At 56.3% G+C, this 14,658-nt stretch overlaps 10 protein-coding genes across 10 annotated transcripts; 6 read left to right on the top strand and 4 right to left on the bottom strand.

The window, feature by feature from the left end:
• Positions 1-33: 33 nt before the first annotated feature.
• On the top strand, positions 34-1,339 carry PG986_010240 (uncharacterized protein; the record flags this gene model as incomplete). Its single annotated transcript, XM_066846462.1, has 3 exons — positions 34-380; positions 466-1,206; positions 1,288-1,339. 3 exons carry the CDS (start codon positions 34-36, stop codon positions 1,337-1,339), a joined length of 1,140 nt encoding a protein of 379 aa, XP_066698860.1.
• Positions 1,340-2,014: 675 nt separating this feature from the next.
• On the top strand, positions 2,015-2,657 carry PG986_010239 (uncharacterized protein; the record flags this gene model as incomplete). Its single annotated transcript, XM_066846461.1, has 2 exons — positions 2,015-2,427; positions 2,489-2,657. 2 exons carry the CDS (start codon positions 2,015-2,017, stop codon positions 2,655-2,657), a joined length of 582 nt encoding a protein of 193 aa, XP_066698859.1.
• A 738-nt stretch (positions 2,658-3,395) lies between these two features.
• On the top strand, positions 3,396-5,828 carry PG986_010238 (RIP defective; the record flags this gene model as incomplete). The annotated part of the gene is made up of 1 exon (XM_066846460.1): positions 3,396-5,828. The coding sequence occupies one exon, from the start codon at positions 3,396-3,398 to the stop codon at positions 5,826-5,828; it is 2,433 nt and encodes an 810-aa protein (XP_066698858.1).
• A 662-nt stretch (positions 5,829-6,490) lies between these two features.
• Positions 6,491-7,538, top strand: PG986_010237 (dehydrogenase reductase protein; the record flags this gene model as incomplete). The annotated part of the gene is made up of 2 exons (XM_066846459.1): positions 6,491-6,917; positions 6,985-7,538. 2 exons carry the CDS (start codon positions 6,491-6,493, stop codon positions 7,536-7,538), a joined length of 981 nt encoding a protein of 326 aa, XP_066698857.1.
• Positions 7,539-7,702: 164 nt separating this feature from the next.
• Positions 7,703-8,227, bottom strand: PG986_010236 (uncharacterized protein; the record flags this gene model as incomplete). Its single annotated transcript, XM_066846458.1, has 1 exon — positions 7,703-8,227. The coding sequence occupies one exon, from the start codon at positions 8,225-8,227 to the stop codon at positions 7,703-7,705; it is 525 nt and encodes a 174-aa protein (XP_066698856.1).
• A 2,090-nt stretch (positions 8,228-10,317) lies between these two features.
• Positions 10,318-10,587, top strand: PG986_010235 (uncharacterized protein; the record flags this gene model as incomplete). Its single annotated transcript, XM_066846457.1, has 1 exon — positions 10,318-10,587. The coding sequence occupies one exon, from the start codon at positions 10,318-10,320 to the stop codon at positions 10,585-10,587; it is 270 nt and encodes an 89-aa protein (XP_066698855.1).
• Positions 10,588-10,914: 327 nt separating this feature from the next.
• Positions 10,915-11,617, top strand: PG986_010234 (uncharacterized protein; the record flags this gene model as incomplete). Its single annotated transcript, XM_066846456.1, has 2 exons — positions 10,915-11,157; positions 11,231-11,617. The coding sequence occupies 2 exons, from the start codon at positions 10,915-10,917 to the stop codon at positions 11,615-11,617; spliced, it is 630 nt and encodes a 209-aa protein (XP_066698854.1).
• An 84-nt stretch (positions 11,618-11,701) lies between these two features.
• Positions 11,702-12,256, bottom strand: PG986_010233 (uncharacterized protein; the record flags this gene model as incomplete). The annotated part of the gene is made up of 1 exon (XM_066846455.1): positions 11,702-12,256. The coding sequence occupies one exon, from the start codon at positions 12,254-12,256 to the stop codon at positions 11,702-11,704; it is 555 nt and encodes a 184-aa protein (XP_066698853.1).
• A 570-nt stretch (positions 12,257-12,826) lies between these two features.
• On the bottom strand, positions 12,827-13,585 carry PG986_010232 (uncharacterized protein; the record flags this gene model as incomplete). Its single annotated transcript, XM_066846454.1, has 1 exon — positions 12,827-13,585. The coding sequence occupies one exon, from the start codon at positions 13,583-13,585 to the stop codon at positions 12,827-12,829; it is 759 nt and encodes a 252-aa protein (XP_066698852.1).
• An 80-nt stretch (positions 13,586-13,665) lies between these two features.
• PG986_010231 (uncharacterized protein) lies at positions 13,666-13,905 on the bottom strand (the record flags this gene model as incomplete). Its single annotated transcript, XM_066846453.1, has 1 exon — positions 13,666-13,905. The coding sequence occupies one exon, from the start codon at positions 13,903-13,905 to the stop codon at positions 13,666-13,668; it is 240 nt and encodes a 79-aa protein (XP_066698851.1).
• Positions 13,906-14,658: the final 753 nt, after the last annotated feature.

Raw genomic sequence — 14,658 nt, 5'->3', positions numbered from 1 at the left:
GACCTGTACCGTTATCCGTGACAGGCCCGTCTTATGGATGATGATTATATCGACGACCCCTTCGTGGCCGTCGTGGTCGACGGTGACGGCGCCATCTTCACGGACGAACTGCTCAAGAATCCTGCGCTGGCAGCCGACAAGCTCAAAGTGGCAGTGCGGGCACAGCTCCTCGAGATGCCCTCGCTGCCTATTACTATCCCTATCGTGGTCCGCATCTACGCCAATTTACACGGGCTGGCCAAAACGATCGCCGCCAATATGATTATCAATTATAACGACATGGTTGACTTTCCTTCCTTATTCAACTTTGAGTGCGACTACTTTGACTTCGTCGACGTCGGGCGGAGCAAGGAAGCCGCAGACTCCAAGATTAGATGCAAGTACATAACGTGGCACTGTGGGAACTGGACGGACAGCCTGACTGACACATGCTCTAGTTATTCTTAACCACTACTATCAAAACAGACAGTGCAGGAGAATCTTCCTGGCCGGTGTGACCCACGACGCCGGCTACCTGAATGACTTGAAAGAGCTCAAGGGCGATCAGGGTAACCGCATCACTCTCGTCGAGTCGTACCCGGCCCGCTCCGAGTTCAAACGGTTCGGGCTGCCCATCAAGTCGTTCCCGGGCGTCTTCCGTACCGAGATGCTGCCGAGCGCGGGTACATTCAGGCCGAGAAGACAGTCCGAGGAACAGATGGACCAACACACAACCAGCACCGACACTGCGCTCGTGAGAAAGAATAGTCATCCAGGCCCGGTAGATAAGGCGAGCCCCATGCAACTGGCTCCAATTGTTCGCGAAATGCTCCAGGATGGAGGGCGGAATCGGGTCTACTACAACCGCAACCGCGTCCGCATCGACAAAGTTTTGCAGCACCCAGGCAGCCGCTACGCGCCGCACCAAGTTAGCTTGGAGAGGAAGAGAGGGGGCCGCAAAGGCTTCTGCAACGACCACTACCTTGGCGGGCGCTGCAAGCGAGTCAACTGCACCCTCATTCACGACGAGAAGCTGGACAGCGATGAACTCGTGGTCCTCCGGTGGCTGGCTTGCACGCGTTTCAGTTGCTTCAACGGCAGCGACTGCCGCGATTTCTCCTGTTACTTCCCTCATACCTGCCCCTATCCCAAGTACGAGTGCCGGCGCGACTGCAGCTTCAAGGTCCATCTGGACGCTGGGCCGGATAGCGATGACAGAAAGCCACAGTAAGTCGACCAAGCTTGACATCCGTACGAAGAGTGTCATGAGGATTGATGTCCGGTGGCTAATGTTGTTCTTTCTTCCAGATATGTGCTATTCGACGATTATGGCACGGAGATGATTGAGCTGGAGGATTGAAGTCGCCTTTTCTTTTCGTGTTTTTACAAGTGGAAGGAGCCGAGAACATCCTCGTGGCCCGTGCAGCCGTTCATGCCCCAGGTGCCTAAGTGTACCTGCATGTAGTTTACTTCTGACCAAAGCGAATACAAGATACGATCGCCAGCAGCCCACGTGTCTGTGGGTGATACCCCGGAAGTCGGGTCAAGGTTTTCGTAGCGTAGTACGATTCCATCTTCCGCCCCTGCCATTTACCTCGAATCAAAGCGTCGATCTACCTGTTCTAGTGCCCAACGTGTGGGACTTTTGGGCATGTATGCATATGTCAATGCTAAAAATTCAAGAATGGGACAGCGCCTTCCTCCGGTCCTGGCCGCACCACCATCGAAGTGCCCGCCTGCCAAGCAATGCTCGTTCCTGCAGGGAAAGGGACGGGACGCTATCGTTGCGTATATCAGACGTGCCTTCCCCTCCCGTATTCCAGATCACTGGCAGGCCCCGGGACTCACTCGCCCTCTTCCGAATCTCGCAACCATGGCCAGAACCATGCCTCTTCTCCCACACAACAACCCAGGCCATTCCCATCTGACCACTCCATCATCAGACTGCAAATCCGCCTTTCAGCGAGACAATCCAGACTCATTCCCGTCCGGACCCCATCACACCTTTTTCTCTAAAGTCTCCCTCGCCGCCGTCATGAAGTACGTTACCTTCTTTGTCGCGATCCTGACCACTGCCTGGCTTGCCACAGCCCGGCTCATCACGCATGGCAACTTCACGCATGGCAACTTCACCTCGCTCGACGCACCCTACAGCGCTCTGCCCCATGTCAACGCTCCGAGCTCCGGCACCAAGGTCTTCTGGCAAGACGACGAGACCTGGCACAGGCAATGCGTGACCAACCAGGTTGAGCACGTCTCGCCTGGTGACAAGTCCATCTTCAAGGCCGACTGCTACAGTCTCGCCGGCAAGTACTACAAGATGCCAGGGTACTGGACCGTCTCGGGCTACGCCAGCTGCACGCCCGGCTACTGCGGTCTTCTCGCCACCTTCGACACCTGCTCCGTCGCGGTAGCACGAACCGACGGCCATCCGGAGCTCGATTTCTAGTATGTTGTCCATTACTCGAACCCCTGACTGAGGCATATTACTGACGTGCGGCAACTACAGCGTCGGCAACAGAGATATCTACTTCTGGCTTCATTCGGCCATTGGCTCTTACTCGGACGCGCTCAAGATGGGCCTCACGATTGGTAAGGACGAGTGCCAGTCTGAGCGAAGCGATTTCGGATCACATCCCGAAATTTGCTGGAGACTTTACAAGACACCAAACTCTTGAAGACGACCAACAAGGGATCGGGTATGGGACCAGCATTCATCAGATGACGGATGCTTTTGCATGGTGTGGCCACTGTCTACCGCACAATGAGATGACACTGCAATGCTCTATTTGGAGTTGCATGCATTTGTTGAAACATTGGGGGACATACTTAGGATGGGCTTTGAGGGACATTTTCACCAATGCAGCAACCTGGACGACGGGTGGACTATCTATAAGCTTCAATCAATGTGACACTGATTCTTTGGCAATTTCTGGTTTGCTCCTGTGCAGCACGGTGCACCTTTTCGTAAGCCTGCAGGTTGCTTCCCTTTGATTTCCAATGCAGGACCATTCAACAGCTAGACGTGTGAAGTGGACAATGGAGATATCGCTGTTTTGGCAACAACTTAATCCGCACAGGGTACATATTGAACCGGCAAACGAATGCACCCACAGGGCCTCCTAAATAGCCGTTGAGCTTATGAAAGGTGAAGCGTGGCTTTCCCTTGTCATACCTCACATATATAGTACTGTGCTCTCTCCTGGATTCCAATGATGTACCAACTCCGCCACTGGTTATCCCAATGTAAGCTAATCACCGTCATTCTATGAGTATCACCAGCTACGTCGCCATCAGCAATCGAGAACATTTATAGACCCAAAAACACAGAACTGTGTTTGTACTACTGGAGTTTCACAGTTTCTCCCCGAGAAGGCATACGGCAAAAGAAACACGATCCAGAGAACTGTGAGACTATGGAGTACCCAGCTGAGCCCAGCGATGACTCCTCCCCCCTCAACTCCGAGCAGTTCGACATAGAGCAAAGGATTCTCTACCCCACTCTATCCCACTACCGACGGGAATATGCTAGGCGAGTATCAGAAGATGGAAGTTCGTCAGCAGCGGTTAAAGCGGAAGAGATCGGCGACGATCTAGACGACCCCTCGGACCTTTGGAACGCACTGGCCGAGGTGATTGATTTGACCGGGGACGAGCCAGCTGCCAAACCTCCGAGACGAACACCGTCCAACAAGAGAGGAGCGAAGGTGTTGTTGAGTCGCCGGAACGAGCCCATCGAGCCGCGGCTGCTGGTGGATGACAGAGACTCCATCGTGAAGCGAGGCCACTTTGTCGAGCTCGAGGCTGCCTTGCCCGACCTCTGGGATACCTCGTTTCTGCTCGTCCAGGAAGTGCATCGACCCACCACCGACGACGGTAGTGACGAAGGCCTGATTCTCCGGGGTCTGCCATTCACGCGCACTCGGTGCCTACGCGGGAAACTGCCCCGGCACCGAAACGAGGTCTGCCTCATCCTGCAGGTCGACGCGGACGATGACCGGCCCGATCATGTCCAGGCCGCCATCGACATTGCTCTCCGCCACGCCATGGGCACACGCCATTTCCACTTCACCAATGCGATATTCCCATCCCACCGATTCGATGGTACATACAATTCCGCGGCGGACGTCGAACGCTATGCTCCCCTGACATGTCGCTGGAAGTACCGCCTCGTGTACAAGGACGCCGCGTCTCGGCTGAAGGCCAAAGCGGTCCCCATCGAGTTTGTGTTGGCTCATATCGACTCCGATGACCGGATGAAATCAAGGTTCCAAGTAAAGGACTCGGTCTTGATGAACCAGTGGCGCGGCGGCAAAGTTGAGGGTGGCTCGTACGACATGATGGAGGGCGTGGACCTTGCAGTCCGTGAAACCATGGCGCTAGACGACGAGGATAGCTTGGGGGCTACGCAACCCACCCCTTCACACTGGATCCCATCGGTGAAGCCGGTCGGCCAACGCTACACCTTCGGCGACATGTTCTCGGGCGCCGGCGGCGCCTCCTACGGCGCCAGGTGCGCCGGCTTCCACATCCGGATCGCGTGCGACCACTGGAAGGACGCGCTCGAGACGTACCGCCACAACTTCCCCGAGACGGAGCTGCACGGCAAGGACGTCTTCGCGCTCCTGGCCGAAGCCCCCGACGGCGGCCCCGAGCTGCGCGTCGACGTGCTGCATCTCTCGCCGCCCTGCCAGTTCTGGTCCCCCGCGCACACGGTCGCGGGCAAGCACGACGAGCAGAACATTGCGGCGCTGCTGTCGTGCCACCGGCTGCTCCACAAGTTCCGCCCGCGCCTCTTCACGCTCGAGCAGACGTTTGGGATACTGGATCCGCGCTTCGAGTACTACTTCAACGCCTTGCTACTTGGTTTTACGCGGCACGGATACTCGGTCCGCTGGCGCGTCCTCCGCCTCGAGAACTGGGGGCTGCCGTCGCCGCGGAAGCGCCTTGTGATGCTCGGGGCGTGCCCTGGGGAGCGGCTGCCGGATTACCCGCCGCCCACGCACACGCAGGACCCGGAGCCGGGTTCCGGGATGAAACCGTACCGCACCGTCTACCAATCCCTTCGGGGCCTGCCGCCGCCCGATTTCAGCGTCGACGGTACCAACGATAGCGTTCTGGCCAGCAACGGGAACGGGAACGGGAACGGGGACCCTCTGCACCGCGTCCAGAAGTTGCGCGACGACGTCCCCTGGGACCCGGACGCCGGCCTATTATTAAGGGCCATCACGTGCAACGGCGGGTACGGCAACCACCACTGGAGCGGCGAGCGCGACTTCACGCGGCGCGAGTACGCGACGCTCAACGGTTTCCCCCGGGGGTACGCGTTCCGGGGGCGCCACTACCAGCGGCAGATCGGCAACGCGTTCCCCGCGCGCTTCACGCGGACGCTGTACCGGCACCTGCGGCGCTGGCTGGAGCGGGCGGACGCGGGGGCGGTGGTGCCGAACGCGGAAGATGGGCAGGAGAGGCGGTTTGGGGAGGGAGGGGAGGTTTCGGATGAGGAGGGGGGAGCAGGTTGTGGGTCAGGGGTTGGCCGATGGCACCCGGGCGGGAACGGTGATGGCGTGGACGACGAGGAAGTTGTGTTTGAAGGTCGGCGAATTCGAAAACCACAGCCCGCTCCCTTGCGTGTGATCGAGTGGGAAGATGATGAAGACGACGATGGTGCTATGCAGATTGATGGGACGGGCGGCGGCGAAGTCATTTTCGTCTCGGAGAGCCGGCCGGCGTTCATGTGCGTGGATGCGAACCAGCGGGCGCCGCCGCTCGGAGAGCCTTGGAACTTTCCAGCGTCTTCGCGGGAGGATCCTATTGATTTGGATGCCAACGAGGACGAACCACTTTGATGACCGAGGACCATCTTGGACGGGCAACGGGGAGGAAAGAGATGTCGAGTCCAATGAACGGAAGGAAATACTTGGGGGGCATGTTTGGGTTTGGGTTTCTGAGATGGCTAAAAGAATTCAATATCGATCAGGAAGACATTTTGTGCAATACGCACGTAATACTGACGGGTGTGCCGTTGTTGCTGTCGTTGACCGAGATCTCATTGTCCGCTTTGCTAAGGACCCCCTGAACGGGTTCCGCGGGTTGCCGAGCGGCCGGTGTCCACATCTTGCCGAGTCGGATACGGGCAAACCTTTCAACACCCAAGTAAGCGGTCGCGGGGCGCAGACTCGCATCCTTCCTGACCTTAGGCGAAAGGTGGGAGTTCGACTCGGAGAATCTTTGATCATTTAACTCCGAATACTAGCATATCCGCACAATCCACAATATGCCGAAGTCCTTCGTTTCGTTGCCTGCGGCACAGAAAGGCTCGTCTGGGACTGAGTCGGCGTGTTAAAGCGTTGCCAGCAGATGTTATATAAGACACCCGTCGCCCGTGTGTGAAAGTGTAGAGTTTATTATGATACGAACAATCCACACGTAAAAATCCGGGACCCCGATTACGTACCTTTCCAACCCGCCATTCAAGTCTGCCCTCGGATCAACTGCTCTCTCCCCTGCAATGGCCTACAAAAGTACCATCCTCATCACCGGAGGAACCTCGGGTCTGGGCTACCACGCCGCGCTCGACATCGCGCGCGCCTGTCCGGCCAGCCAAGTCATCCTCTCGTCGCGCTCGGACAAGGAGCAGGCGGCCGCCTCCATCAACCAGGCGCTGGGCCAGTCCAACGTCGTCTACGCGCCGCTCGACCTGGGCGACCTGGCCGGGGTGCGCGCCTACGCCCGGGAGTTCGCGGCGGCGCAGCACGCGCCCCTGCGGGCCCTCGTGCTCAACGCGGGGCTGCAGTTTCCCGGCGAGGTGAAGACTACCGTCGACGGCCTCGAGGCGACTTTCGGCATCAATCACGTCGGGCATGCGCTGCTGTTTCATCTGCTGGTCCCGCATCTGGCGGATAATGCTCGGGTTGTGGTAACGTCCAGTGGAACCCGTAAGCAGTTACCGCGCCAGCACACATAAAACCGAGTCCGCTGATGCTGATCATCCGAGTCCCGCAGACGACCCGGAGCAATGGTCCGGCATGCCGCCCCCCATCTACGCCAGCGCCGAAGCCCTGGCGCACCCGACCCCCGAGCTCGCCGCGTCGCACAGCGGCCGCCAGCGCTACGCCACCAGCAAGCTGTGCAACGTGCTGTGGACGTACGCCCTGGCGCGGCGGCTGTCCGAGCGGTGCCCCCAGCGGGGCATCACCGTGGCGGCCCTGGACCCGGGCTTGATGCCCGGGACGGGGCTGGGGCGGGAGGCGGGCGCGGCGGCGCGGTTTCTGTTTTCCCAGGTGATGCCGCGCGCGATCCCGGTCCTGCGCGTGCTCGCGCGGACGGGAAATATCCATCGCCCGGCGGAGTCGGGGGCGGCGCTGGCGCGGTTGGCGGTGGGGGAGGAGGAGGAGGTTAGGGGGGTTACGGGGAAGTACTTTGAGGGGCGGAGGGAGATCCGGTCTAGTAGGGACAGCTACGATGTTGAGAAGCAGGAGGAGCTGTGGCGGTGGACGGTGGGGTTTCTGAGTGGCGGGGACGAGGAGGCTAGGAGACGGTTTGAGGAGTTACGGTGAAATCAGCAGAAGAGTCTTTCATTTAGGGAATGCGTGCATGGCATTGCAAATATTGGGACTAACTAGGCACCTTTGGAACTACAAAAATCTCGCTCGCTACCTTTTATCCACACTTCAACATGAAACCCCACAACAACTACCCGGGTGGTACTTTGGGTGGTACTTTAGGTAGTATTTTGACATTGCAGTCCCTCCTGTTCCCTGTCACTTCCGGCGTGGTCGTCGCCTACTTCAACTTGTTCCTCCAAGCCGTCGTCTCGGGTCGGCATGGCCCAAGGAGACCATGCGTCGGCTCTAAGCGGCATATTGGTATAGTTGTCGATGGCGGACCACTGTTCTTGGTCGTTCTGCCTGGAAACATCACTGACTGGACTGGCGGGGTGGATGATGGTATCCATCCCTTGGCTCGAGTTTATATCAGAAGCCGATATGTACTGCAGACTTGATACATCCTGCGACCAGGCAAGGTCGTGCTGAGAACCTGGCTCGGTGTTTGCGGTGTGCGGCAGGGAAGTCTGCACACCGGTCCAGCCGTTCATCGTGGCGCTGTCGCTTCGGCCTTGGACCGGTTGATGGCGATCCATGTCGTTGTGCGCAACTGACGCAGGTCTGCTGCTGGCATGATGCCCGGGCCGGCGCCGACGGTTGCGGCGGGAGTGTCGGTCCCGTGAATGCTTAACCATGACCATAGTTAGTAGACAGGTATACAGGAGACTTAGGTTGACATACAACTCTTTCTGCCATTTCGCAAACCCTGAGTGTTGTGTGGATCCGGACTGGTATTTGGCAAGGAGCTTCTGTGGTAACGATCACAACGACATTGCGAGCATGCCGCAATTCTCCAATTCATAGTAGCTGACGCCTTGCATCTTTTCCAACGGCACTGAGTTGAGTCTTGGCCTCCAGCCGGGTCCCTATGTGCTCCCTCCCCCCCCCCCTCCCCCTCTTTAATTCTGTGTGAAGAGACGAGTCATTTTTGAGCTGTCAAAACCTTCTGTCTACATGATTGGGAATTGCAACCGGCAGTGTTTCCGTTATACCCGTTGCCTCTGCCCTATACGTCCAACAGCGGTGGATGCGGAAGCTGATGGTGTAACTAGTGGACGCCATCGAGTAGGAACCAATGGCTTATTCCCATGGCACACCAAACTATCGGTCGGCTGGAACTGCTCGAGGTTTACCGCTAGACGGGTAGCGATAACATTGTCTGCCATGTACGGGCGGTTCGTAGCCACGCTTGCATGATATTTTAATTACCTACCCATCGCGGCCGGCTGGCCACAGGAGACCCGCGTCATGTTCACAGCCATGCAGCGGTTATTCCCGGCATTTGGATCAAGTATAATAGTAGCATGGGCCAAAGTAAGAGTAGGAGACCCCTGTAGATATCCACAGCTTCGTCAAGGGATACGTGGAGATAGACGAGTCAAATCACATCTTGTCTTTCCCGGTCACCGCAATTTGTGATCTTTTTGATCGGGCAGCAATTGTGGCGAGACATATCAAAACTCAGCCAATCGCTCTCTTTCGTGTCGTACGAAACATTTTCCGGCCACCAGAATTCGGATAAGGTCAATATAGTGATAACCAATCAATGGATGAGTACCACCCTCTTGCCCGTCTAGCTTCCCCAGGCCGTCTGTCCGTTCCCGTCTGGAATGGCCCACCCGACCCCGAATCCGGGCCCTTGGGTATCGACAGCAGAAGTCTAATGCGAAGTATTACTGTATAGCTGCGGCCTGCTTTCTGAGATCAATGCGCCTATTCTGCATGCACGTGCCCAGCTCTAATACTACCAGCCCCAACCAACAGGTGGCTACGGTGGGAGCCGGCATGCAGACTGGCTGTTATGTTGACTCGTCCCAAAGCCTGATATGTGCCCGCCCTCCCGCTCTGGTGAGGTATCCCCAAGCAAATCATCTGCAGATGCGGGACGGTTTGGCATGCGGCCTCGGGGAGGGGGGAGGGCGGGCGCTCGAACAATGAAGCGCAGCCACATTAGCGTGGCAAAAAAAAAGGAAAGAAGGTTGACAGAGCACAACAATCACATTAGACTGGCTACCGGTACATTTCAGGGATATCCCATATAACATGTCAGAAACTGCTTCGTCCCATTCTGCAAGGCTCGGAACAACAAGATCAAATTCCCAACGAACGACCGCACTCCATCGGAAGAGGGCTTTTCGATGAAGAAATATTTCCCAGTGGCCTAGATCGTTCCCGTATGATACGTCATCACGAATCGTGGCGCATGTGGCCAGCCTCAGACTTCATCTTCGAGCGCCTTTGGGGTAGTAGGCCCCGAGTCAAGTAGGAAAGCCATTATCTAGCCCGGGTGGAGAGCAAGATGCATCAAGATGGTGGCCCGTGGTATTTTCAACCTCACGATAACCAATCCCAGAATCTCCCTTGGCAGCTGGCCAGGGCTTGCTAGTGCCCATGGTACAAAGGTTTACCGATGAATCCACAATAACACAAACCCGAATTATCCAAACAATTCAAGTAGCCCCGTAGAAGATTCGTTGCCAATAATGATCGTGTGATTGCTCGAAAGACTTAGTAGTTAACATACCAAGACGCAACTCCTCGGACACGTATTCCCCCGATGGAAAATTGTTGCTTTGATAGGATTATTTTGTGCTGTACGTTTCCAACACGAGCACTGACGTTTGATAGCTGGGACTTGGCGGTCTGTGTGCCGACTGCAATCCATGGGCCGGGAGGCTACCCCAACACGCATCAAAGGGAACTGGAAGCCATTCGGCTCTTCACGTACGCAATGTGCTCCGAAAAGAAGGATGGAGTCACATTTGGCGGTCTTGATCTCCAGGCCTTCCCGAGTCTGAAACAGCTCTCGTGGGCTGGTGTTTTTCTGGATCATGTGGGCGGCCTGGCCAGCGTGCTCGATAGCGTACCCCATCAACTGGAGAAGCTGGATCTCAACATGTACCTTTACTACTCGCCGGATTCAAGGAATATGCCCGACTGGGATAGTGAGGAGGAGTCCGAGGATGGAAACCCGGATGAGTCCTCGTTATCCGTCTCCTAGGGGGTATTCAGGCTGACACGACCGAAGCCATTATCGTTTCCCGCTCTCCGAGACCTTGGTGTATGCCATATCGACATCAATTCTACCGACGTGGGAAGGATCTTTGGTTCGATTGATTTCACTCAACTCCAGAGCCTGCAGCTTCGGTTCTGCTGTCTCAGTGAATTGGTTCTGGATCGTCTAGCCACCACTTCTCGGCCGCGCACCCTCAGATCCTTCGCTCTTCAAGAGTCCGATGTTTCGTTTCCCGGATCCCCGACGCGCGTCGTTCCATTCCTGGAAGACTTCGAAGGGCTGGAAGACCTTTTCCTCACTATCCCCGCGACCATGGAGACGGCGACGGCCATATGGCGGGCCGCCGCCGGACACCACAAAAAGACGCTGCGGCGGTTTGTCTTCCACCAGCGACGACTTACGGGAGTCGACTACGTCCCGCCATCCTGTGGGGAAGAATGGGACCAACTGGACCTGTCTTTGGAATCTTCTGGGTTTGAAAGCAGTCCTGATGAGAATTCGCTTGGGTACTCGGACCTCAAGAGTTTGGTTCTCGGATGCTCGCCGGAATGGATGGTGAGTACTATGTCCTCCTATCCCAATGAACTGGTCCACAGAGATTCGGGGACTAATATGTGTGTTACTCCAGACCCGGATTGTATCCCCCTTTTGCCAGAAGACGTCGCTTCAAATCCTGCACATGCGAAGATCGGGACCAGAGTTTGCACGAATCGCCCGTCTTCAAGGAAAAGCACCACGCGTCAAGCCCCGGGTCAGGAACCCCCTTATTTCAGATTTTGAATATGATTATGAACAACCTGACGATGACGAGTCCGACGATGACGAGTCCGATGATGACGAGTCCGACGAGTGCAGTGACAGTGAGGGGCACACCGGCCACTCGATTGGCGCATCAGATGTTGGACGGTCTGCAAATGGCGTCGCTGCGAGGGGAGTCCGGGCCGCCCGAAGGAGGATACCGGTCGGATGCGTTACATCCCAGTCAAGCTGGGATGCCGGCCCAGGTCATTGCTAACTACGGCCGGCTGCCAACGGACCGGCACGAGTTCCTGCAGTGGGTGTTTGGGCCGCAGGGCATCCGCTCCCTCCGATTGTTCCTCTACGGCGACTTCTCCTTCAATGGCCGCTTCAAGGACGATTGCAAGCTGATGTGCCGGAACGAGACACCAGAGGATGAACAATTCGCTGCTGCGGGCATGCGTCGGAAGTCCCAGGGGGGCGAAGTAGTAGCCTGGGTGGTGGCGCCTAAAAACGCGGAATTGGCCAGCTTGTCTGCATCTTGGTTGTCTTCGCGACCGACGTGCCAGAATTGAACCTGGATTTTCTGCTTCTGTGTCATGCAAACAACGCAGTATAGGAGCTGCTGGAACAAGTCTTGGTTCTGGAGCGGCAGGCCTTGTTTGTTGGCGAACCCGTTGACGACCCAGGTAAAGATCCACTCGGTCATGCTGGAGACGAGGCAGGTCGAGTGGGACTTGACGATGGCGGCTTGCGCATCGGGCTGGCCATTCTTTCGGCAGGCACCGTCGACGGCCACGATGAGCGAATGTTCGAGGTCATCCTCCAGATGGGTGAATAACAAGGGGAGATCCACAGATTCACGGTCGCTAAGAGCCCGGCCCAAGTGCTCTTCTGGATAGAATCTCGTAGCCATGGCTGCTATTATCGGATAGGTGAGCGCCGCCGGATACGAGGAGCTGGGTATCGGTGTCTCGTCACGAAGAACTCGTAGCACCCCGCAACTACAGACCCTCTTTAGGTACTTCGGCAAGTTCCGAGTGCCTGCTTTAGGGCGGTCAGGTGAATAGTTTTTGCTTCAACCAATGTTACCAGGTCTCGTTCTGGGTTCGGGTAGTGAACTTGAAAAGGGGCAAATCAAAATATTTCTCTATCTTGTTTTAATACACAAAACATAAAGCCCAAATCTCGTACTATTATGCGCAGAGTTTCGAATCCTAACGCGATGCAGGATCAGAAGCACAAGCCACTGGACACTGATGAGCTCTGGGTAAAAAGGGACATGCTGATTACCTTGAACACATATCCATTGACCAGCAAAGCTCAGACTGAATGCAAAGGGCCATGAGACGTAAATCATGATACTTATATTTTAATTTATATGATATAAGCTACTTTTGGTAACTAGATTTAGAAACAAGAAACAACATAAACAATGCAAAGACTACGTAGTAGCAACAATTATTCGCGCACGGAGAATCATTACTTACTTGGGCATGTGAGGCATCGATATAGCGTCGCATAGACAAAATATTCGCCTTCCCTCGAAGTAGCTGCGACCATAGTGGATGAAGAGCTGCTCCCCGGGGTACAGGTCGCGGTTCGCCTCGAGGAGGATCGTCTGCCGGCGCCCGATCATGGCCATCCTGACGCCGACGTTGGGCTTGCAGTGGTGGTTGGCGAAGCGGGTGTAGTTGCCGAACTCGCGCGCGTCCACCGTGGCGACGCCGCCGAGGTCGAACGCGTACGTGTAGTTGGGGATCCGGCTGCCCCGTCCGCTCGCCGGCACGAGCTCGCCCAGGTACTGCCCGAGCATCTCTTGCTTGCGGATGGGGCGGGCCAGATCGTCCTTGAGGAAGAGGCCGAGGCCCATGTCGCCCGCCTCCCGCAGCTCGACCGCGCGGTCGAACCGCCGGACCGGGCCGCGCAGGTACCGGGCGTAGCACGCGTCGCCTTCGCACTGGTCGCCGAACTCCTTGCACACCTCGCAGGCCACGTCGTCGATCCGGAAGCGGAGAATTTCGGCGATGTTCAGCTCGGTCTCGCTCTTGTGGGGCGGCGGGGGCGGCGGAGGGTTGGGAGCCGCTGCCTTGGCCCTTGCCTCGGCCCTGGCCGCTTTCTTGGCCGCCTCCTTTGCTGCTATGCGTGCCGACCGCCGCAGCAGCGGTCCCGCAGGCGCAGTGGCAGGGCCAGGGGCAGGGGCAGGGGAAGGAGGTGGGGGAGGCGGGGGAGCCTGGTACAGCATTTTCTTGGGCCATCTCTCCTTTTTGATGACGTGTTCCTGGACGTGTCGCGGCCGGTCCTTCCTGTTGTGGCCCACGTTCCTCAGTCGTCCGGAAGCGCTCCTGTACCGAAAGCTCCGTTTCTCCCCACGGGATGCCCTGGGAGAATGGGGGGTCGACTGTAGTCTACTTCCACGATCAGATCCTCATAATCGGGATCCTCCGGCACGAAACGGATCGCGTCCAGTGCCTTCACGTTCTCCATGTTCTCCATGATTCGCTCGCTGGGCTCGATTGGCTCAACGATCGGGAACCTTTCGGCTGGGTCTGCGATTGGGAACATTGTTTCGGTTGTTGACTTACACAATGTGGTCTTGTACATCTATTTTGCTGATACAGTACCCCGAAGCGAACTTGATGCTTGAGACGTCTTCGTTTCGAGAACTGTCAGCTGGTTTGATGGATGCTTGCTTTTGCACTTGTCTATGCCAAATACCTCCTGAGCAAGAGGGCCGTCGAGGGTAGTCTTATACGCCCCGACTTGCGCCCAAGTCTTGTCAGGAAATAATGCCTTTGTGAATAAAAAGGAAACACAGCTTCTGATCAAGGCCATTGTAGAGAACAGGCGTTGCTTTGATGCAGGGGATGCACATTGTAGTCCAAGAGGATGAACAACTATACAAAAGGGAATTGTGTAATAAGGACCCATTATCGCTTTCAAGGTTCTTTCCGATTCTTTTCAACAATGAAAATTGACAAGGAAAGGGAACATTGCATTTCAAAGGCTCAGGATTCAGTTCAAGAAATGCGGCTTAAACAGTGCGTGGTCCGGGTGGTCGAGGAGGATAGTTGTCAAAATCGCTAGTACTTTCAAGACACAGCAGGGTAAGGTGGTAGTCAAGTTCTCCTACCCCGGCCTCTACGCACCGATATTAGTATATATTGTATTGTTATTTTCTTTTTCCTTTTTCTCGTGCTCCAACAGTAAACATCACAACCACTGCCCGACCACCCATGTGCGGGTTAGTTAAGCAAATAGGGTGATAGGGGTAAAGATTTCACCGTGACGCAGCCCCTCTTTTTTGATCACCCCTTT

This window comes from Apiospora aurea (genome assembly GCF_038362705.1).
Source record: "Apiospora aurea strain CBS 24483 chromosome Unknown utg000006l_segment0_segment0, whole genome shotgun sequence".
In the NCBI taxonomy this organism is placed as follows: domain Eukaryota; kingdom Fungi; phylum Ascomycota; class Sordariomycetes; order Amphisphaeriales; family Apiosporaceae; genus Apiospora; species Apiospora aurea.
This window is presented reverse-complemented; position numbering and strand designations above follow the sequence as displayed.